Source organism: Labrus bergylta, chromosome 16 (assembly GCF_963930695.1).
Source record: "Labrus bergylta chromosome 16, fLabBer1.1, whole genome shotgun sequence".
NCBI classification, from domain to species: Eukaryota; Metazoa; Chordata; class Actinopteri; order Labriformes; family Labridae; genus Labrus; species Labrus bergylta.
In genome coordinates this window covers 20,149,332-20,171,079 of record NC_089210.1, presented here as the reverse complement: position 1 = coordinate 20,171,079, position 21,748 = coordinate 20,149,332, and the positions used below count along the sequence as shown (strand labels likewise).

General features: G+C 42.7%; 2 protein-coding genes across 2 annotated transcripts in view; one reads left to right on the top strand and one right to left on the bottom strand.

Moving 5' to 3' along the window:
- baiap2l1b (BAR/IMD domain containing adaptor protein 2 like 1b) overlaps positions 1–12,761 on the top strand; it is a 31,770-nt gene extending 19,009 nt beyond the window's left edge. The window contains exons 7-14 of the mRNA XM_020636246.3: positions 664–816; positions 1,114–1,269; positions 2,164–2,278; positions 2,437–2,653; positions 4,990–5,052; positions 5,914–6,145; positions 11,629–11,675; positions 11,773–12,761. Coding sequence (XP_020491902.1) covers positions 664–816; positions 1,114–1,269; positions 2,164–2,278; positions 2,437–2,653; positions 4,990–5,052; positions 5,914–6,145; positions 11,629–11,675; positions 11,773–11,845 — 1,056 coding nt within the window. The 3' untranslated portion in view covers positions 11,846–12,761. The remainder of the gene's footprint in view (positions 1–663; positions 817–1,113; positions 1,270–2,163; positions 2,279–2,436; positions 2,654–4,989; positions 5,053–5,913; positions 6,146–11,628; positions 11,676–11,772) is intronic.
- A 760-nt stretch (positions 12,762–13,521) lies between these two features.
- bri3 (brain protein I3) lies at positions 13,522–20,715 on the bottom strand. Its single transcript, XM_020636285.3, has 3 exons — positions 20,165–20,715; positions 17,840–17,948; positions 13,522–14,971 (listed from the first exon to the last, which is right to left on the bottom strand). Exons 1-3 carry the CDS (start codon positions 20,310–20,312, stop codon positions 14,839–14,841), a joined length of 390 nt encoding a protein of 129 aa, XP_020491941.1. The 5' UTR covers positions 20,313–20,715; the 3' UTR covers positions 13,522–14,838.
- Positions 20,716–21,748: the final 1,033 nt, after the last annotated feature.

Below are 21,748 nucleotides of genomic sequence, written 5' to 3'. Positions count from 1 at the left end.
TCTGCTGATGGGTGAAATAGTTTCCAAAGTCCCCGTACTAATGCCAAAGACCAAGAACCTTTCAATGGCTAAAATAATGTCCTTTTAGACCCTGGTTCTAGTAGTGGAAACCCACTTGTTACACCACAAAAGTCCCTAGTTCCTGGGCAAAGTTCCTGCAGTGGAAACACACTTCATGATTATGAAAACAAAAAGGTTTGACGATGAATGAATGATCCACTTCGAAGATTAATAGATTGAAGTGTACTTTTTACACTTTAACACACACACATTCTCAATGACACACACAAACACACCAGATGACCTCTGACCTCTTTATGATCCTGGTCTGTCTGTATAGATAAGACCTCCCCTCCCCAAAGTGGCTGGTCCCTCCTCCTTTTGTTGCTCTTTTCCTTTAAACTGAACGCTGAATCTGTCAACACAGTTAACTCTCCTAATGATACCTCTGACCCTGCAAGAGAGAGATTAGAATATTTAGAAAGGAAACATGCTCCTTCCATAGTGTTCACTCTTGTTAGGTTTGTGTACAGATCTGAAAGGTAAAGGGACGAGATGGCTGCAAAGCATGTGTCCGAGCAGATAAGACACAATGATACATTTGAGACTTTGTGAGGCAGCGGATAGTAACAATGGTCTGCTCCTGTGTGTGTTTGCTTTCAGTGCCTGGAGACATTGACGAGCCGTCAGATGGACATGCAGTTGTTCATCGCTGACGGCTGTAAGGAGGCTCTGCTGGAGGAGAAGAGACGTTTCTGTTTCCTGGTGGACAAACACTGCTTGTACTCCTACCAGTTCGCCTCCTTCCACGACAAGGTACAACACACTCCTGTCACTCCTCATGTAACAATCAAGGAGAAGGTTTTGCTTTGTCTTGACTTTAGAAGCTACAGGCAGTGTGGTGGAGACGGTGGAGAAATCCAAACATTGACAGCAGTGCTCGGACGTGAAACACATGACTTTGTACCTCACATTGAAAACCTTCACCATCTTTAAATCTAATTAAAACACCAGCAGGAACATTTTATTTCAGCATGTTTATGTTCTCTCTTTCTTCTGATTACATGTGTGTTCTTTAAATATCTCGTCTTGTTTCCCGTGCCCTCTGGACAGGCCAGAGACATTCTGACTTCAAAGCTGAGCAGCTGGCAGGACCAGTGCAACGACGCCACTGACATGCCCGACAGCATCCTGTCCATGATCGAAGGACTGCGAGCGCCCATCACCATCACCCCTCTGCCCTCCCCCTCCCCGTCCCGGCACAGTGTGGTACGATGGGTTGGATGAAGGGACAAATTGAGATGCATGCTTTTACTCGATATGTTGCAAAATGTGTTTTAAAGGCTGAAACACAGTCTTGATAAGTTTATTTATTTATGAGATAATGAATTGCACCACATGTTCCCCCTGAAGACTCGATTTCAGAGAACCCTGATGTGGACGTGTGCATATTAATGGAAAGAGAATAGCAATCTTATCGATACCTAATGGGGTGCTGGTAACCTAGCAGTGGTGCAGAGGCTTAAGTCCTCCAGGCAGGCGGCCTGGGATCGGATCCGACCTGTGGCCCCTTTCCTGCATGTCGTTTCTCTCTCTCTCTCTCTCTCTCTCTCTCTCTCTCTCTCTCTCTCTCTCTCTCTCCCCCCCCCCCCCCCCCCCCCCCCGGTTTCTGGGTTTAAATGTATTAAGCATGATATCGCTCAAGAGGTTGAAATGACTCATGCAGGGTTTTTAGTAGGTTTGCATCTCGCTAAATATGCTTTATAGGTTACTTTTTAGCTTTTGATGAACTTTGAACTTGAACTTTTAATTTGTTTTCGTATAAAACATACAAATAAAAACAGATTTTAATTGGGTTATATGTTGTAGACTAACACTAAATTGTCCACATTTTGATCTTTTTGTGTTTAACATGGAATTTAAATTCTTTATCAAGAAAAGCTTTGAATGCTTTTCTATGAAACACTGACCTTCAACATGAGGTTGTATTCATGTTAACACGTGCAGCAAACAGATTTCTGCTTTTTGAACTTTTGTTTGTTTTATAGTTAATCTACAAATAGTTCAAATAAATGTCAATTGAGGCTGCAACCCTGAAAGATGTTGAAAAGTTAAGGGGAGTGTGAACATTTGCTAACATTATAATGACTGTTTTTGTTGCAGAACATGTCCACTCCCCCAGCCCCCCCTCTGAAGGCTCAGACCAGTCCTCTGGCCAACATGTTCATCCAGGAGAACAAGACGTCCGCTGTAAACACCATCAGCAACAATCACACAGGTATTTCAGCACGAGATGACCCTCACTCTGCACTATCCTCTGTGCCATTGTGGCTTGAAGCTTTAGACTGCTAGCATGCTAGCTATTGATTCATGGCATTGTTATTGTTTATCTCTACACTCTTCATCCTTCATTTGTTTTTTCTTGTTTTCCTTCAGACCACGCAGACAGCGAGGACAACAGCCTGCCCAGGTCCGTGTCTGTCGCTACGGGCCTCAACAATATTGTGAAGAGGCCGCGTGTGCGAACCATCTTCCCCCACACTGCCGGCAACAACTCCACGCTGCTCAGCTTCGACGAGGGCGACGTCATCACCCTGCTGATCCCCGACGAGAGAGACGGCTGGATGTACGGAGAAATGGAGAAGAACGGAAAGTAAGTGGAATCGCTCCTGGTGCATTTTGGTGAAAACCACTGTAAGAATACTACCTCAATAATAAATTAAGAAAAATACTTACTGTAGCCTCTCAGTTCTACAGATTGATCCAAGATTGATCCAAGATCCCCACAGAGAGCAACATCATAGGCATCATATTTTAATTGCAGATAAACTATATAACTTTTTGCACTCTGCTCATAAAAACTACTGAAAAAGTCTTTAAAACAACTTCTGGAATTTTTCTGCATTCATGAATGATTTTATCAATATTTCTGTATATTTAGAGAATCAATTGAAGTCTTATTTAATTTGTAATTTATGACACAGTTTTGATATCTTTTCAATTATAATGATTATTAACTTTCATTGTGCAGAAGCCTTTAAAGAAGATGGAAATAAGAAAATGTTGGACTCATTTAATATTTATAATGTGGAGTTCTAAAATGTTAAAGTCATTCAGCCGTCTTCCCATCGTTCAGGTGATTGACAGAGAGTTTCTGCTTGTTCATTACTGGACAGATGGCCCCTTGCCTGATTGTCATGCTGACCATGTACACACACACACACACACACACACACACACACACACACACACACACACACACACACACACACACACACACACACACACACACACACACACACACACACACACACACACACACACACACACACACACACGAGAGTGCTGCCAGAGCTGGAACACTCACTGATACAGAAATCAAAGTAAAGTATGGCCTGAGGGTGGGATGTATGATAGTGGACTGAAGGGGGGAGAGAGAGAGGAGAGAGAGAGAGAGCACCACCTGCTCTCCCACACTGACAGACAGACACCACCAGAGCTGAGGCTCTCCCCGGGTCTCTGATGTCTGACTTTTTTTAAACAGCGATTTGATCCGAAGCCCTTGGAAGTGTGTTTTTTGAATTTTAATCATTTATCATGTTTGATCTTTGTCACTATCAAGGGAAATCACCTGGCAGAAAGAAAACACCGATCAAGGGCAGGTGGCCATCATTTCAGAGTTGTTTTTAAAAGTGAGGCTGCCGCGAACTAAAACTTTGTTCTCGCTGCCTGGCCACTGAGAGCGAGGCGAGCCGAAGTACCTGCAGGCTTAAAAAGTGTAAATCATCATGTTCAAAGCACAGCTTCTAAGAAGATAGACACTGCGTCCTGCAGGAGGGCTGGCTTCGATGCATTCGGGTCTCACACTTAGTTTTTCTGTTTGTCATAAATCAGCTTTGACTATGTTTCCCCAACAACATGCCTGGCAGCACCCGGCCTGACGCCATGACGCCCACACACGCTGTTGATGGACAGAGGGATGAATATCTGCAGGGCAAAGATACATGTGAATCACTGTGAGGGAAAACAAGCTGGTCATAAATGAAACCACTCAACGTTTAACAAACAATAACATCGTTATAGCATGCTCTCTTTTCTGACATCAGCTGGATTGCAGAGTCTTATTATTCATGCAGGAGTGTTAAGAGTTCATTGTTCCTGTACAGGAAAGTGAACAGTCATGGCTTTCAGAGGGTCGTCGATGAACAGGATTGTTATTAACGTCAAGCTAACCTCTCCATTGGTCAGCAGTAAAATCCCTGTTGGAACCAAACAAGTGTTCTCAGTGTAAATATTATAAAATGCATGCTTTACTTTACGTTATACCACACTCCATGTTGTTATCAAAATATGACCACTCATTGCAAAATCCTCTCTAATTGTGCAGACTTATACCCAACTCTCCACGTTGACAGAAGTGATGTGATTTTTTATATTGATGTCAACGTTAGAGTTATGGTCAAAATGTTTGTCTTAATTCATGTATCATGAATATGCTTTTTGCAGCTTTTGGCTAAGGCCGTAACCAGTAGTGGGGGTGGAGGTGTCTTTATGTTGCGCCTCATGTGCGAGAGGCTATACAGGTGGTCCTTAAAAGGGGGGCGGCCGGGTTCGGAGTCCAGCCCCTGGCTCCTTTCCAGCATGTCATTCCCCCACTCTCTGTCCTGATTTCTCACTCTATCCACTGTCGTATCAAACAAAGGCTTAAAAATGCGCAGAAATAAAAACTTTAAAAGAAAAGGTAAAACAGTCAAATATATATGTTTTGTTTCCACATGACTGAAAACTGGTGAACACACCCCAACTCAGGAAGTGGGACCGTCTGAGGAGCATGAAGGGTGTCTTTTATTCCTTCTGTTTCTATCCAGAGGTTTTTCGATGTGTGTGCGCAGTGGGAGCCGACGGGGAGGCTGGCAGTATGATTAATCACAGATGTAATCACCCCTAACTTTGCCTCTCTCTCTCTCTCTCTTTCTTTGTGTCTCACAGGAGGGGCTGGTTCCCTTCATCTTACTGCCGTGCACTCTCTGAGCCACTCGTGAATAACAACAGGTAAGGAGACGCCCCACACACACACACACACACACACACACACACAGCAGGTGGTTTCAGGTTGCAGGCAGCTGCTTTGTTGGCCGTGTTTCCTTTGGTTACAACTATTAGCGTGATAACCTTTCTAATCCTGTCGGGGACTCTCCCATTCCTCAATCTTTGATTCTCGTTGTGCTTCAGTCACATTTGCCTCCTGATTTCCTCCATCATCTTCGAGACATATGAAACCTTTCTGTGTGTGCTGTTACATGACTCATGCACATTCAGGAAAACCTGTGATGCATTCATTGTTCTTCAGGATTAACACAACCCCTTTAGAACTATTCTGCTCCTATTAATATTAAACATCACTCCAATCTGTGTAATCGAAATGGATCTAAAAATAGACTCCTCAGGCAAGTTCAGCAGGAAAATATCAGGAACCAGGATGTTGTGTGCTGATGAATAGATTTTTCCTGCTGATTAGAAAGAGAGAGAGGAAGAGAGAGAGAGAAAGAGAGTGGGCTGCAGCCTGTTCTTCAAAGAGACTAATCCCTGTCGGATACATTTATTAGATCTTAATGTGCTGAACCTCCCACAGAGACGCTGCCAGCCTGCTCCCAGGGGAACAGAAAGTTTAAACTATAACCAGCGCTGGGGGACATAAGTACACACATCAACATCCTTTTTTTTAGTCTGTGTAGAAGAGCATTAGTGTTGGCATTGTCCCTAAAAACCTTACGGGCATTTTGAGTTGAGTCCTCGTCTGATCCAGTACTTTTCAAACCTAGAGAAGAACCAAGAAAGTTTGAAATGTAAGTGTGTTTTGGAGATTCATCTTTTTCTAATTTGTCATGTTTCATCCTCTTGTCTCCTCTGCAGTGTGTCCGCTGCCCCGTACCGCAGCAGAAGTGTGGTCAACCTGCACCACCAGGACACGGAGACGGACGAGGCCACCATGGTGCTCCCCCCGGCGGACTACAGTGACGGCTCGCAGCGGAACGCCGTCAAATTCAATACGTTGAGCAGCAGTAACAATGTCACCACACACAACAACCACCAGCACTCGCCCACGCCCTCTGTGGCCTCCTCCAACTCGTACGAGCACAACACGGTCAGTCAGCAGCTTGTGCTCTTATCTGTCATTTTCAGAGTTTAGTGAAAAATTATCCAGGAAGCCTCCGCCCTGCCTTTTTAAAAACAATTGTATCTAGGAACTTAATCAGCCCAGACAATTTGACCTCCTGTCTTCTGCCAGACCCTGCGGTGCTGCTGGCACCGACGTGGCATTGTGACTTGAAAGGACTGGCAATGTGAGGCTACCTCTCACCTGATACCTGCTGCAGCACGGCAGATGTACTGTGTGTGTGTGTGTGTGTGTGTGTGTGTGTGTGTGTGTGTGTGTGTGTGTGTGTGTGTGTGTGTGTGTGTGTGTGTGTGTGTGTGTGTGTGTGTGTGTGTGTGTGTGTGTGTGTGTGTGTGTGTGTGTGTGTGTGTGTGTGTGTGTGTGTGTGTGTGTGTGTGTGTGGTGTCAGGTGAACTTTGCATCTCTGCATTAGGCAACTGATTACATTCTGATACACCCCGGGTGTCAGCTGACTGATTCATGAAAAAAAAATCAGTTATGTCTCAGGAATAGTTTAACACTTCAGGCCGGGTTTAGACTACAGCAGTTTAAAAATCCTGGCTGGTTTTTATTATCTGGCTGCAACACACACTGGGAGAGACTCTGAGAGATATTCATTCTGCTCATCTCAAACCTTTTACTGCATACAAAGATTGACGGCACGTCTCCACTTCATCCAGTTGCACAAAAGTGAAGCCAAAATACAGACAGCGTCGGGCGCTAGCATGACGCTGGTGATGTAATTTGGAGCCTGAACATGCGCGGCAGACTCAGACGTGATTTTGACTTCCCACTAAAAGACGAAGTTGTGCACTTAACTCTTTTCTGCTCAAACAGCTTTTTCTTTTCCATTTCTTCTGTGATACGGGAACTTTAATTGAATGTAGCTCATGGAAAATGACAAAACGGTCAGTTTTTGTTTGCATCGAACAACAGAAAAGTGCCTGAGCTCACATGATTGGCATGATATGTTGCTCATACGCACGTTGCAAATGTGATTATAAAAAAAATATATATCGTTCAGCCCTCCTCAAAAAACATGTAGCATTGATCTTAAGACAAAGAACTGTCTTTATATCATCCAACTCTGGCACTTTGTCCTCCATCTTGGAATACAGGAGAACATGTGTGAATACAGCTGTTGTGTTGCAGAATTTGTTTTTTGAGTCTGTGCCCGTAGGGCGCTGACAGAAAGTCTTAAAGTTTGTTTGAGGCTTCGAGGATGAATAGCAACCGTTTTCTAACCACAACAGAAAATCAGTTTGAAACTTGTTTTGGATTTTAATTTATTTTTTCTGTCATCAAGAGATACATTAAGTCAGCTGAGGTTAAATAGCTGCTTTCATTTTGTGTTGCAGTGAATGCATGTCGTGCATGTTACATGTCCATCCATCTCCAGCGTCCTCTCCTAACAGCAGCTCAGCTTCAGTCATCACTTTACAGATGCTCCTCTGTTTGCATAGCATGCAAAGCATCACCCAAAGTAGTGGTTTCCTGCCTCTGAGAGCTTTTGTAGTTCCTCTGCGCTGGGTGAATGTAAATATGTTGTGGCACGTCAGGTCAAAGCCACCTGCCCCATCTGCACGATCACATCAGCACCACTTTTAAGATAACATTTCACTCTTTCCCACCAAAGTGAGCCGTCAATGGTTTGACAGATATATATTTATAAATGCAAATATTTATTCAAAATGCATCAACAACAACACACACTTCATATCTGAGTCATCTTCAAGCTTAGTGTTCACACAGACTGGAATACAGATAACCAATGAAAGGTCAAATCAACTTTTTACTCATCTAAATAAGTTCAAATGTTTTACTTATGCTATCTAAAGAGATGCTTATTCCAGCATCTTTACAACCAGATTTCATATTTAGAGACCACCAGGGACACAGAGAAGACAGAACTAGAGATAAATGATGAAACAGTCTGGAGAGGGAGATTAAGATCCATAACAATCAGATGTTTTCACTCTTTGGAAGTCAAACAGTTTTCACAGGAAGAAGCAGAGCAGGATTTTCTGGCACAACTTCACCAACTACCAAGGTGCATGAAGAGTGGAAGTCTTGGAGAGGTCATGACGCTCCAGCAACATTTATAGTATGAAGATCAACTTTTTGAACAAATTAGACCGACGCGTATCGGCCCTGATGAAGGCCGCTCTGTTTTAGTACACATCCACTCCCCTCTGGAGAGCAGTGGGTGAGCTGAAGTTGATGAAGTGAGCTGCCCTAAGGGGTGCCAAAGCAAAAACACAGCTGAACTTCCGTTATTCTCCAAAGAAGAGATGTGATGTTAGTTCTATGGACATTGCTGGAAAGCCCCTTAAGACTGCTTTTTTTTCCTACAGCTTCTTTATTTAATGTTTTATATAGTATAAATGACAATATTAATTTGCTTTCGAGAGGTAGAGACCCCTGCAGATAAATTGGCTTACCGAAAAAAAAACCTTGTGAAAGTTCAAAACTGCAGGAAGCCTTCATTAAAAAGCGCTGTAACGAGGTCAGCTACTGTGAGCCCGTGTAACAGCTCCTTCTGAAGTCCAGTTTGTGCCAAGGAGCAGCGGGGAGAACTTTTTTTATTTGTCAGCTTTATTGGCCAGGTATGCTTACACACTCAAGTGAACTGTGCTCTCTATGTACAAAGGTATAACATTAAATATCAACCATAGACACAAAATAAGCAAAGACTAATATGTATCAGACTAAATAAGATATCGGTGCTGTTTCTTTGAAAGACAAGAATACCTCTGCATTAAATTCTGCTTCAGTTTAAACCTTGTGGAAGATGAACATTGAGGAAATCGTGACCTCCAAACAAGCTCGTAGGAACAGCCGAGCTAAAGTTAGCAGCAGATAGCTGCAGAACTAAAGTTACACTAACCAAACATGTGATTTATTTAGGCCTCTGTCATCATGAGAAAGTACTAAAACTGGCTGCATGACATAATATTTTGTAAAAGATATAAAAACGTATCAACATGTAAAAAAGGTGCATGAACATATTTGTAGCCCCGTCACTAAAACACTCACACACACACACTCACACTCTGACGTGGTTGGTCAGATAGTTTGTGATGTTTGACCCAGATCGAGGTTCAGCGGTCAGATGGCACTTTGAGATACTTTTCTTCCTGTTGCCTCAGCACTATTTATTATTTACCATCATTTGGTCCACAGCCACATGAAGGCACGAGCGCCAATGTGTGTGTGTGTGTGTGTCACTGTGGAGCCCCATCTCTCCACCTCTGACTCTGTATTATGGTTGGAATTCCACTTTGTGTGAACCCGATACCCACCTTCCTTCTCCGCCTCGCTCTCTCTCCATTCTATCAGTTTCTTGTTTGTCTCTTTATCTCCCTTCATCTGCACACTTCTCTATCTCTCTTTCACCCTCATTGTATCCCTCCCTCCACTTCCAGGGTAAATAAGGGTCGCCTGCAGAGAAGTTTACATGCAGTCAGACTCACAAAGCTTTCACTCTGCAGAACACACACACACACACACACACACACACACACACACACACACACACACACACACACACACACACACACACACACACACACACACACACACACACACGTCCCAGAATAGACTTGCGTGTGGGAAAAAGTTCTCCACTTCTGCATTAGACTGTAATACTTTAGTTTATGTTCAGTTCAGTGTGCGTGTGGGTGGCTGAGGTTGTGTGTTGGTGTGTGCATGTCTCTGCCTGTGGCTGCTGCGTTATAAACTTTAATGTCAATATGCTTTCTAAGTTGCAAAGTTCAGGCGATAACAAGCATGGTTGTTGTTGTTTTTTTAGCCTGTTTGGGCTCCATATTGATTTCATGCCAAACTTGAAAATCTAAAATATTCACATTCTTTTGCCTTCTTGGTGTCATCTAACTGCTATAAATCATTTCCCAGCTTTGCATGTTGGTCTAGAGAAAGGAAAGGTGAGAGGAGGGGGAGGAAGGGGAGATTAGAGGCCTGAGTGCAGCAGGAGGTGGGTTACCCTGGAATGCACTGTCACCATGAGAAAAAATGCACCCTCACTGGTTTGTTGAGGGAAAGATAACGACTCAAAGGAATGAATCTATTCAGAGGACAGAGAGAGAGAGTGATGTGAGAAAGTTAAAGGGCAGAGTATCATTTAAAAGAAAAAAACAACAACACTCAAAGTTTAACAGAGCAGAACAGACAGAGGGGAAGACGATCTTTGCTCCCTCGCTGAGCATGTAGCAGTTTGTATACACACCTGTTATTTCACTGAAAGACAAAAAAGAGACAGTGAACATTTCAGAGAATCATTAAGAACTCTTCATTTAAGAAATGATTGCCTGATTGACGTGATTTTGAATCCAAACATCTGTAAAAGCAGAACAGATGTGAAACTCTGAACGTCCCATGGGATTAAACGGGGGTCAGTCACAGTGAGAGTGACTTTGCCAAAACTGAGCGCGACAGGAAAATCAGTGACCTGATCCACTGCTGACCTCTTGTGGAGGCTGTGCTGTACTGCAGGTTTATAACAGGACGACAGAGCCAGCAGCAAGGAAGTTCAGCTACACTACTCACACAAAAATATAAAGAAATATATGTCATTTAAGAATTACTTTTATAAATAAATAACTTTGACATAGTTGTCAGTCCAGGGTGTAACCCCGCCTCTCGCCCAATGACAGCTGGGATCGGCTCCAGCTCCGATGCGACCCAGAACGGGAAAAGCGTTATAGATAATGGGTGGATGGAGTCATCATAATTTCTCATGCTGGTTTATAATATAGACTATAACTCTCCTCCTGAACATAGTCGACTCTTTCAGGAGTACATTGAGATTTCTTCATTTTTTTCAGATCAACATGATGAGGGTCAAAGGTGATGCTGTGGTTCCACATTGTATTTAAAGCGTGTTCTTGCCTCCTGAGACTCATGCTGGTTTCATCCTGATCCTGACTTGATGTTAATCCCTCAAAGTCTTGGACGCAAACATTTTTCAAAATGATTTTTTGTTTTTCTGTGATCTAAATGATGAACATGAACCCTGCACAGGATGACTGACTTTGACTCTTCATGATAAAAACTTGATGCGGGTGATTGACGACCAGACTTGAATTTCTAGAAGGTCGAGATTCCACAGTGACTGTCTCGTGATGTGACAGAGCACGTCGTCTTTCCCTCCCCCGTCCTTTCATCCCGTGTGTACAATCATTCAGCAGCTGAGAGCGTGTGTGTGTGTGTGTGTGTGTGTGTGTGTGTGTGTGTGTGTGTGTGTGTGTGTGTGTGTGTGTGTGTGTGTGTGTGTGTGTGTGTGTGTGTGTGTGTGTGTGTGTGTGTGTGTGTGTGTGTGTGTGTGTGTGTGTGTGTGTGTGTGTGTGAGTGTGAGTGTGTGTGTGTGTGTGTGTTGGGTTATACAGTTCAACAAACAGAAAGAAAGAGGGATGTTTGAGGTATTAATACAGGAATCTGTGTTTTCTCCACAGGCGGCTCAGACTAACGGCGTCTCCAGAGCTCAGCCTGCTTACCTCGCGTAAGTCCCTTAAGAACATCAAACCACATGATCGTCCTGTCTCTCATGTAGACTTGCACACTTCACACACATCTTTTTTTTTTTTGCATTTTCACAGAGGAGGGAACCCATTCGCCACAGTCCGACTACGTCCTACCGTCACCAATGACCGCTCCGCACCGGCCATCTGATCCACAGGTCCTCCATCCCCACACGCCCTCTTTTTCTTCCGGGTTGTGCAGCTGAGCACAGACTTTACTGCTCCTGCAGATCCTCCTGATCGGGATGGAGAGAACACATGGAGAACAAAACGCCATTTGAATGTTGGAGCCCCTTTACTGCTGCAAACACTCATCTGGAAGTATTGTGGGACCCGTTTTATTTACCGGACAGATGCTCCTATATTTAAGATATATATATATATATTTTCCATGTCTGTTTTGTCCCTCCGTTTGTGGTGACATTTAAAGACGCCTTTCTTACCTGCACTTGAGAAACGAATGAAAAACAAATGGGCAAAGAAAAGACTGTATGTGATGTATTTAAACTGTTTGATGTTGGCTCGTTTGACGTCAAAATGACTGTTAGGAATCTTTTCTGTTGCCATAGAGACAGTAAAAGAATGTATTGTAGAGGACCTCTGCATTTCACCTGCAGGTCCTCATGACAACGTTGAATCCCGGTGTCGACACCAACACGATGTCGGCTGCTGTGAGGAAACTGCAAACATGTAAAGAGATGCATTTGAAAAAAATCAAAGGAAACACACAAGTGATCTTTCTCCTCTTGTGTATATACTTGTACATCAGATTTTATGACTATTGTTCTCTGCCATCTAACTGAACTTTTTGTAGAGCTAGACGATCATGGAGACGGACTTTTGCCTTAATGACACAAACATACCTACTGTAAGACAAGAATCATGTTCCTGTTGCATTCTTCAGATTGTGGACACGAGTTGTGACTCATCTTTGCATTGACAGTGCAATCATTGTGCTTTCAACCGCATCATGTGGCACCAAAGTGTGTACACTTGTTTTTGGTCTTTGGACAACATAACACTCTTATCAGAATCTGCTGTATGAAAATAAAGATTTATTTCTTCAAGCTTCTATTTTTGCTTGTTATCCCACAAACTATCTACACAAAAATCACGTTTACACCAAAGGGAAATGAAAATCCAGGAACTACTTTTCAAGGAGTTTTAACAACAGTCAACAAGCAGACAGGCTGCACAGTGGTACAGTGGGTTGTGCAGGTTCCTGGTTAGAATCCCCATCGGAGAGCGGCCTTCCTGCGAAGAGTTTCGATGTTCTCCCTTTGCATGCCTGGGTTCTCTGGCTTCCTCCCACACTCCAAAGCAAAAGAAAAGGTACTTGTTGCTATGGTTATTAGAAAATGCAGACATATTCAATCATATTTTTAATGCTCCAAGTCCATGCCTCACAGATTCTGTACCGTAAGAGAGTTTTTTTGAACCACAGAAACTTTTTCATAGTTCTAGAAACTGTTGGAACATCGCTCTTTTTTTATTGGAACTATTTTAGTCCCTAGAAGCACATTTAGAGGAACCTTTTTAGCTCCTGCTTCAAAGTAGGTGCCATGACGGTGTGAATGCTGACAGAGAAAAAGTCCTCATGGTGTGCAGCTCTCAGGGAAGCTCCTCTCCAAAAAGTCCCCTGAACTGTTTGGTCTGAAAACACCTATCGTCTCTGCAGAAAGTTCTTGCAGGGAAAAGTAGTTCAAGTTCTGTTTTGAATGATTTGCTGTGCATTCATTGTATGTATGAAAACTAACAGTATGTGTGTGCCTTATTTACAGAGTTGATGTTCATCCATTTGAAAAAATAAATCAAGAGTCAGACACATAGGTAGCATTCTTTTTTAATTACAGTAACTTATATATCAAAAGTAAGAACCTCAATCATAAGAGCGTGCGTAGTGTGTTTTCTAAAGCAAGAAGTTTCTTTAATTTCAATCCCTCCCACCCCGTTAGATCTCTTCTTCTCCTGCCGTGGACAGTTCTATAACATCTTTCTGAATGGAAGACGTAGACACAGAGACACCGCAGATACACCGACGTAGACATTCTCCGTTGATTGTCTGGTTGGGGAGGAATGGGGTCAGGGTGACTTGTCACAGAGTGGAGTACTAAGATACAAATCCAGAGATTATACACATTAGTGAGAGATTTCTTTCAGCTTTCACTCTCAGCATGCTTCCTCGAAGTGAGGCTCCGCCCATTAAAGGGGGGGGGGGGGAGCCTGCGATTTGACATAATAGTCCTCTTAAAAGTCGGCCCCGAAGTCCCGAGTACAACAGTGATTGAGGTTGTAAAGTTGAGGGCTTTTTCAGATTGTATGTACCTGAGTTCTGCATTGGCCCTGGAAAAGCACAACCCAGCAGAAGAATCGTCAAACGAATGACCAGTGCAAATATGGCCCCAAGAAAAAAACAACGACAAAAAAACTGACCGGTAACTGTTCAAGACAAGTCCATCGTTTCAGCCAGAACAGCTCCTATCCAAAGATCTTCACACGTCCTCTTTATTTTTTTAGAGACATGTTTCTGTTATTCCGTGAAGCACAGAGCGAGAAAAAGGATTACATAAAAACATGTTTTTGTTTTTTTTTCCAGAAAGCGAACACAAACGGCAATCTACATGGATGCTGTGATGAGTACAATGTTCCTAAACACAATTTTAACAAAAAAAAAAATATGTAGAAAGCGTAATAGCAAAGACAAAAAAAAAAAGGATCAAATAAAACTAGGCACAAAATCTGACATGTGCCGTGATTATTTGTGGCTTGATGCAACATGAAGGAATCTGCTCAGATCCTATAAATACTGAGCTTCATCTACAGAAAAGCGTCATGACTGATGGAATCTCTGATGATCACTCGTGAAGTGAAGGCACTGACAAGACAGGGACACAAACAGACGCCAGAAAATTACGTTCTCAACTAGCAGATGAAAATAGATTTCTACACGTTCCTCTAATAAAAAAAGTTCACATCATAATCCAAGGTCAATATCTTGATCATTTGCAGTACATAACGTCATGGCAACAGCAAAGTGCAATATTAAGAAAACATCAAATAAAAAATAAATGCTGGATTATGTGTATGTGTTTGTACGCATGGGGAGCAACAAGCGGGGAGCATGAGCTGGGGGTTTTGGTCCCTCTAGCCGAAGGTGGCGCCGCAGTTGGGACACCTTCTCTGACGCAGGGCGAAGCAGAAGAGGAGGCCCAGGGGGAAGAAGAAGATGGCACACAGAATCCCCAGGCAAGTGAAGTCATCCTCCAGGACACCGACTCTGCAAAACACACGGAAAACAGTCAATTTAGCAAATCTTTCACCAAGTGCTTTTTTTTATTTTTTTTAACTCATTCATTTACTTCCCCAATCTTTATGAACACTTCACTTGTTGAGACCAAGAACACATTTTAATGAAGCTATTTTTAGCTTTCTCACTTCTTGAATCTCTAAGTCTCCCATTTTTACAGGTTTTTTTTGTCTGTCTGCCAAAAAATAAAAATAAATAACTGCCAGGTCTTGAAGCATTATGTATTGAAATCTGTGTTACAGGTCAAGTCATGGTAAACAAAGAGCTCACACTGGTCTCATGACTGACCTCTGCAGAGCAGCGTGGAGAGTCATTCTGCTGGAGGCCCCGAGAAGGATTTCACTCATGTAACATATCGACCTCGCTCTTCCAGAGATTTAACTCGTGCAACACATCGACCTCGCTCCTCCAGAGATTTCACTCATGCAACATATCGACCTCGCTCTTCCAGAGATTTAACTCGTGCAACACATCGACCTCGCTCCTCCAGAGATTTCACTCATGCAACATATCGACCTCGCTCCTCCAGAGATTTCACTCGTGCAACACATTGACCTCGCTCTTCCAAAGATTTCACTCGTGCAACATATCGACCTCGCTCCTCCAGAGATGGAAAATAAATAAATTGCTCCTTAAGAGCGCTCTTACTGCTGATGCTTTTATAAAGTGTCACACAGCTGTGGATTTAGAATCATTAGAATGCAGAATTATCACAGATAAACTCAATAAACACTCAAAGTATTCGATTCTGCGGCGCTTATGAACTGGTTTAGAGCTCATTAACATGATTTCTTCCTCTTAGGGCTTGCTTACATGCCATTGTAATCAATAGGGTGTGAGCAAACAGTGTTTGGCCTACAATGCACCGCACCACACTCTGTGTCAGAACTATTTGGATTAGCACAACTTGTTTGCACACTTGTGCCAGGAACCGACGCTCTAATCGGCCAAGGAAACAGAGCCCGACCTCAAGTGTTCCAGCCAGTTTCAACACCTCGTGAAGTTAACACACACACCATACTGTTGTCACAATGTGCCCAAGAGAAGCACAACTACTGTCTTAAGGACATTAAGTAATAAACTCTCAATGTGAAAGATGTGATATTATTTTTAGAGTTTAATCGTCAAAGGGAATTATTTGTTTGTGCTGTTATGCATCTTTTCTAATTGTTTTTGTCTGGTTTAGACTTTACTAAATATTACAGTCATTTTCAGAGACTGGCAGTCATGTAGGTCACTTAAAAAGGACCACTGATAACCATGCAAACGTTCAGTTAAAGTTTACTTCGGGGACTTCCAGGGTATCACTGCTTGTGTACTCGCAGCAGTAAACAAACCCGCTGCAGCGCTCGATAAATTAAAGCTCCACTACCAGGTTTAATAATTAAAGGATCAGAGTGTAATATTACTGGCATTACGTGCTGAAGCTGCAGATTGCAACCAAATGATTCCTCCTCCACTCTCTCTCCTCTTCCAGTTTTGCAGGAGAATCTTTTGGTGGATGAAATACTCTTGCATGTAACACAGAAGATCTGCCCAAGAGCAAATGTGCGGTTCTTCTATTTGCGGCTACTGTAGAAATATGGTGATACAACACGACTGGTTCCACCTAAGATGAGATGAAACACTCCTGTAGATATAAATATCTCATTATAAAAAGTACACAAGGTCTCAACTAGGGCCGTGCAATTAACTGTGACTTCACACTTATTGCATTAAGAGCAGCACTGACAATAAACATGTTGCCATAAATAAGAACAATAACTATACATACACAAGAAATGCTTGCTCACACAGCATGCCCGGGTGTCATGACTTTGCTTTCACAACATATTAGTGCAGTCAAATGAAGCTCAAGCTAGGTAAAACATCAAAAAGACATAAAAACTGTCAGTGTAGGGCTCCAGTGGCCTAGTAGTTGGTGCACACGCCCCAAGTGCGAAGGCTGTGGTTCTCCTGGAGGGTGGCCCCTGGTTTCAATTCCGACCTGTGGCTTCTTTCTCGCATGTAATTCCCCACTCTCTCAGTCTTTCTTCCTGATTTCTGACTCTATCCACTGTCCTAGCTCTAAAATAAAAGCAAAAAAAGCCCCAAAATAAACCTTAAAAAAAAAAAACTGTCAGTCAAAGTGTATCAGCATTCTGTGAATTGCACTTCATATCGTTTTCTCCTTTGTTATCACACTTCCCTTTTTTTCCTCCTATTGTGCAGCCTCAACATCAACTTTTATTATCAGATGATTAAACTGTCATTTCTGCATACAGAAAGATCCCCCTAAATTGTGCACAAATGTCCTTTAAGCAGCTGGTATGGACACAGAATAAATGTCATTACTCAGTTTGAACCAGTTCTTAGAGGGATCTCGTCTGACTTCAGTTTGGTGTTCTCGTCATGTCTCGTGTCCTGCGCTCACCTTTTGCCCCGTCACAAGTTTGAGTCTGAAATCATCTGACTGACAGGATGTTGACTCAACCACAGAGAAAGCTTCTCCAAAAAAAAAAAACTGAAAGTCACGTCTGCTTCTCTGTTCTGCCTTACAACATCAAATGCATGAACAATAAAAGTATACAACCAGGTCGTAACAAAAATATATAAAAGCAAGCACAGACACAAAGACAGTTGATCGTTTTAGCGTGACAGAGGGCCGCTGCGGTTCCAGTAAGCACGAGACTCTCACATACAAACACATGCTTCAACACAGACCTCTCTGTTAGTGCTATCATGTGCATTAGTGGTTTCTCAGTTTGCTTCCCTGTATCAACTCAGGACACTCAGGCGTCATGTAATCATGTTAGCTCTCCATTATCTACTGTAATGGACACCGCTGTGAGTCCTCACCTGCAGGCGGGGCAGCCTCCCACCACCACTACAGACGGCTGGATGATGGTGTAGGTCCCAGGATAGGGCTGCTGGGACACAGCCGGGGCCATCTGGGCTGGAGGGTATCCTGAGTATGACAGAGGAAGAGTATGACACTCCATTATTTTATTGACAGGACATGGGAGGAGAGAGAGAGTGGGGGACGACGTGAAGCAAAGAGCTGAGGATGGATTTGATCCCACGGCTGCTCGACTGTACCCTCCTGACATGGGGGCTGCGCAACATGACCTCTAAGCAATCCGGCTGCAGCACTCTCTAACCTTTATCAGAGGGACAGGACAGTGGATAGAGTCCGAAATCTGGGAGAGACAAAGAGTGCACAGCTCCTACATTGCACCTTTATTTTTTTATATTACATATTTTATATATTGTAATAGCTTCTTATACTGTATTATTTAAGTTGTTGCTAGTTCTGCGTTATTTCCTTGTTAATTGTTTAGCAATAAACCCCGATTCTGATTCTGAGTGGGGAAGGACGTGTGGAAAAGGAGCCACGGGTTGGGTTCGACCCGGGCTTGGAGGGACTACAGCTTCCTCCTTTTAAAACCATACAAACATGAATATTTTTTATGATCGATAGAATCAAACACTACAGAAACTTCTTTAAAAAAGTTCATCTATTTCTTCAGACAGATACATAAGAGAGGAATGAATCCATCAAAAAACACACCTGTCTTAAAAGCATTGGCAATGTGTCCGTACAGAAATGTTGTCAATGCTTTTGTGCAACTCAGACCGTGTGCAGGAGTTTGTCTGCAATATTTGTGAATGAAAAACGAGAAATTACCAAATATTGGGTGTCTTGAATTTCTATTTCCGTCGCCATGGATCGAGACAGGTATCAATATCGTTTGGTTTTTACTCAAATTGTATCCAAATCTAAAATTCTGGTATTGTGACAATCCTAATAAAATATTTAAAGAACAACAACAACAACTGATTAAGGCACAGTATGAAAACTGAATTAAAAAGAATGATCATACGAGGTTAGATCTATTCAGGAGTTATCAGAATGAACGAGTGTAAACAGGACCTGTCACCTGAGTTTATCTCAAACCGCTCCACAGTCAGATAGCAACAGAACACTGGGTTCAAAGTCAAGTCTCAGAGAGCTTCAGTGCTTCATGAAGTCATGTGACATTTATCTGTGTGTGTGTGAAAGCAGGTTTAAACAAGCAAATGTCCTTTAACAGAGCTTTTATCTGAGTGAGAGCAGACTCTGTGTGTTCAGCTGACAGAAAGTCATAATAGCATGATTTGCATTGGAAACAGTGAGAAGTTATTTTCAGAAGTAAGTTTCATCTGATTATAATGAAGGTGATAAAAAAGGGCACTTGGATAAAGTATAAAGAAACAAGTTGACACGTCACTGTTGTGTGTGTGTGTGTGTGTGTGTGTGTGTGTAGGAGATTTGGGGATTCACTTTTTCATTAGGTATTGATTTGTTTAATAAACTTGTGTAAACAGTCAACTTTGATCACCACACTTGAATTCTCAGAGGTGTTTACCTAAAGCTTTTGTCTGATAAGGATGCCTTCACCTGACACATTTAAAGGAATAGCTGTGCTTTCATGAGGATCTCTGTCAGACTACATTCATCCACAGTGAAGACTTAAAAACATTGTGCTTCTGCAAACAGGATATAACTTGCAGTTACAGGAAATGTGAGAAATGTCAAGAAAGCTTAACTTCCTTGCTGTGTTTGCTGACTGCAGATTTTTATACAGATACAATAAAATGATGGTAGCCTCCTTCACATGAAGTTGACATACAGTGGAAATAAAGGGGCTTAGTTTGCGCAACTGTTTGCTCTTTGCTGGGGCTGCAAAGCTACCTGCACACTTAAAAAAAATCAATATTTACACATTTAACATTATGAGGCCTCCTATAAAATGAAAATACAATGTGCATGTTGTCTAATCTCTGCAAAATCTCAATATTTGTATGTGCTTATTCTGCGCATGCGCAAAATTATGGCCACCGATAAACGAAACTAGTGACTAGCTCGCAGAAATTAAAATGTAGGCCTAGTGACTTTTGTTGTTCAAACCCCGCTCCTTCATGAGTCACACATATTTCCAAACTCTGCGCCGTCACAGAGCGATCTTTAGACGAACGCGGAAGAGAGATGAAGTGATTCCTCTCTACTTTGAGGTAAACGTGAGAGACCGTGTGTGTGTGTGTGTGTGTGTGTGTGTGTGTGTGTGTGTGTGTGTGTGTGTGTGTGTGTGTGTGTGTGTGTGTGTGTGTGTGTGTGTGTGAAACAAAAACAGGGCTACTTGCCTTGGCCATCGGGGTACGAGTACGGCGGCGGGGCCGACGCGGGGATGGCCCCGTAGTTGTGCTGCGGCGGGCCGTACACATGAGCCCCGGGGCCGGGGTAGGGGGGAGGTATGTCCTGATTCTGAAGAAGAGGTTTGCTGTCCATCATCTCACCCGACGTGACGTCCTCAAGTTGTCTCGTTCTCGTGCTTAACTTAATGAACTCAAAAGGCAGAAAAACTCAAAACTGAACTCCAGCTTATCGGCTTGTGTTGCACAGACGCGACAAAAACAAAGAAAACAAAGAAAAGATGCTGCGCAAAAATGAAACTTCGTCCCTCTCCATGCGCCAACTTTGTCCCCGTCGGCGCAACAACGCCAAAAAATCCTCCAAATGTAAAGACAGGAATGGCCCGAGTCAGTCTGGTAATGGTTAACTTAACTCCATTTTCCCTCTTGAAGTTGGTCCTTTGGCACAGAAACGACAGTGAGCGGTCATCGCAGCGTCTTCTAACTCGGCTAGAAGTCAGAGAGGCTTTTTCCTTTCTGTCTGGATTGTCACAAGAGAAGAATCATGTGATGCGCTGCTGTAGCGCCTCTGCGCAGCCAAAGGCTTCTTAAAGCGACAGTCCATGAAAACAAAAGGCTGGAGTGCGTCACGCAGCGCACTGCAGACACAGACATCAGCTTCATCTTCATTCAGAAGCACACACTTACCTTCCAATGCAGACTGATTTACTGTTTAATACAGTTATTGGTACAGTTTATAATGAGGTCACAGCCCCACAGTGTGAATAGACCCCATTGTGTGGAGGGAGGGCACACTTGTTTCCTCTGACTTACATAATATTTGTCCTGATTATGAGTGGGCTCCCCTTGGTGTTGCATAATGTTTGATTCATGGCTTCAGATTTAATCAGGGGAGGAGGCTGCAGGTTGGGGAACGATGATAATGTGTCAGTGAATATAAGGACACATTTTTAAGGTAATGGGAAACACTATTTTCTCTTGTGAATGATGATGACACTTTGTTTAGAGTATCATGGGCGCCTCTATATCAGTGTTTCTAAACTGCTCTAGCCTCAGGAGGACCCTATGACTACTCCTTAATAAATATTGTGAACCAAATGTCAGATATTTTTCAACCAGACTTACTTATGCTTATTTTATTCATATATTTTTTAAGATTTAATTTAGGGCTTTTTTTTCTTTTGTTGGTTTCTCACCCCAAGCGTAGTGTTAATATGAACAGTACATTCCCAGTATAAATAATCTTGACAGTGTTACAGTCTATGATGTGGGATTGAGTTTTTTATTTTTTATTATTAAAGCAGAAAGGGTTGCACTGTCTTCAATAAAGCCCCCTTGAATCCTTGAGAACATGGTCCTCCATCATTACAATCCACAAACTGATGTGACCAGCTGAGGCCTTTACAACCTGCAGACTTTTCCTCAACAAGGCCCACCTGCAGCTCAGGTGAATCTCTTTTGGACACAATGCAGTAATATGTGTCTCCACCTCTGTCCAAGGTTCTGAAACATATAGGACCCTAAGGATGTTGGCGCTGTCCTTGGTATAGTTAGAGGTAGCATCAAAGAATTTAC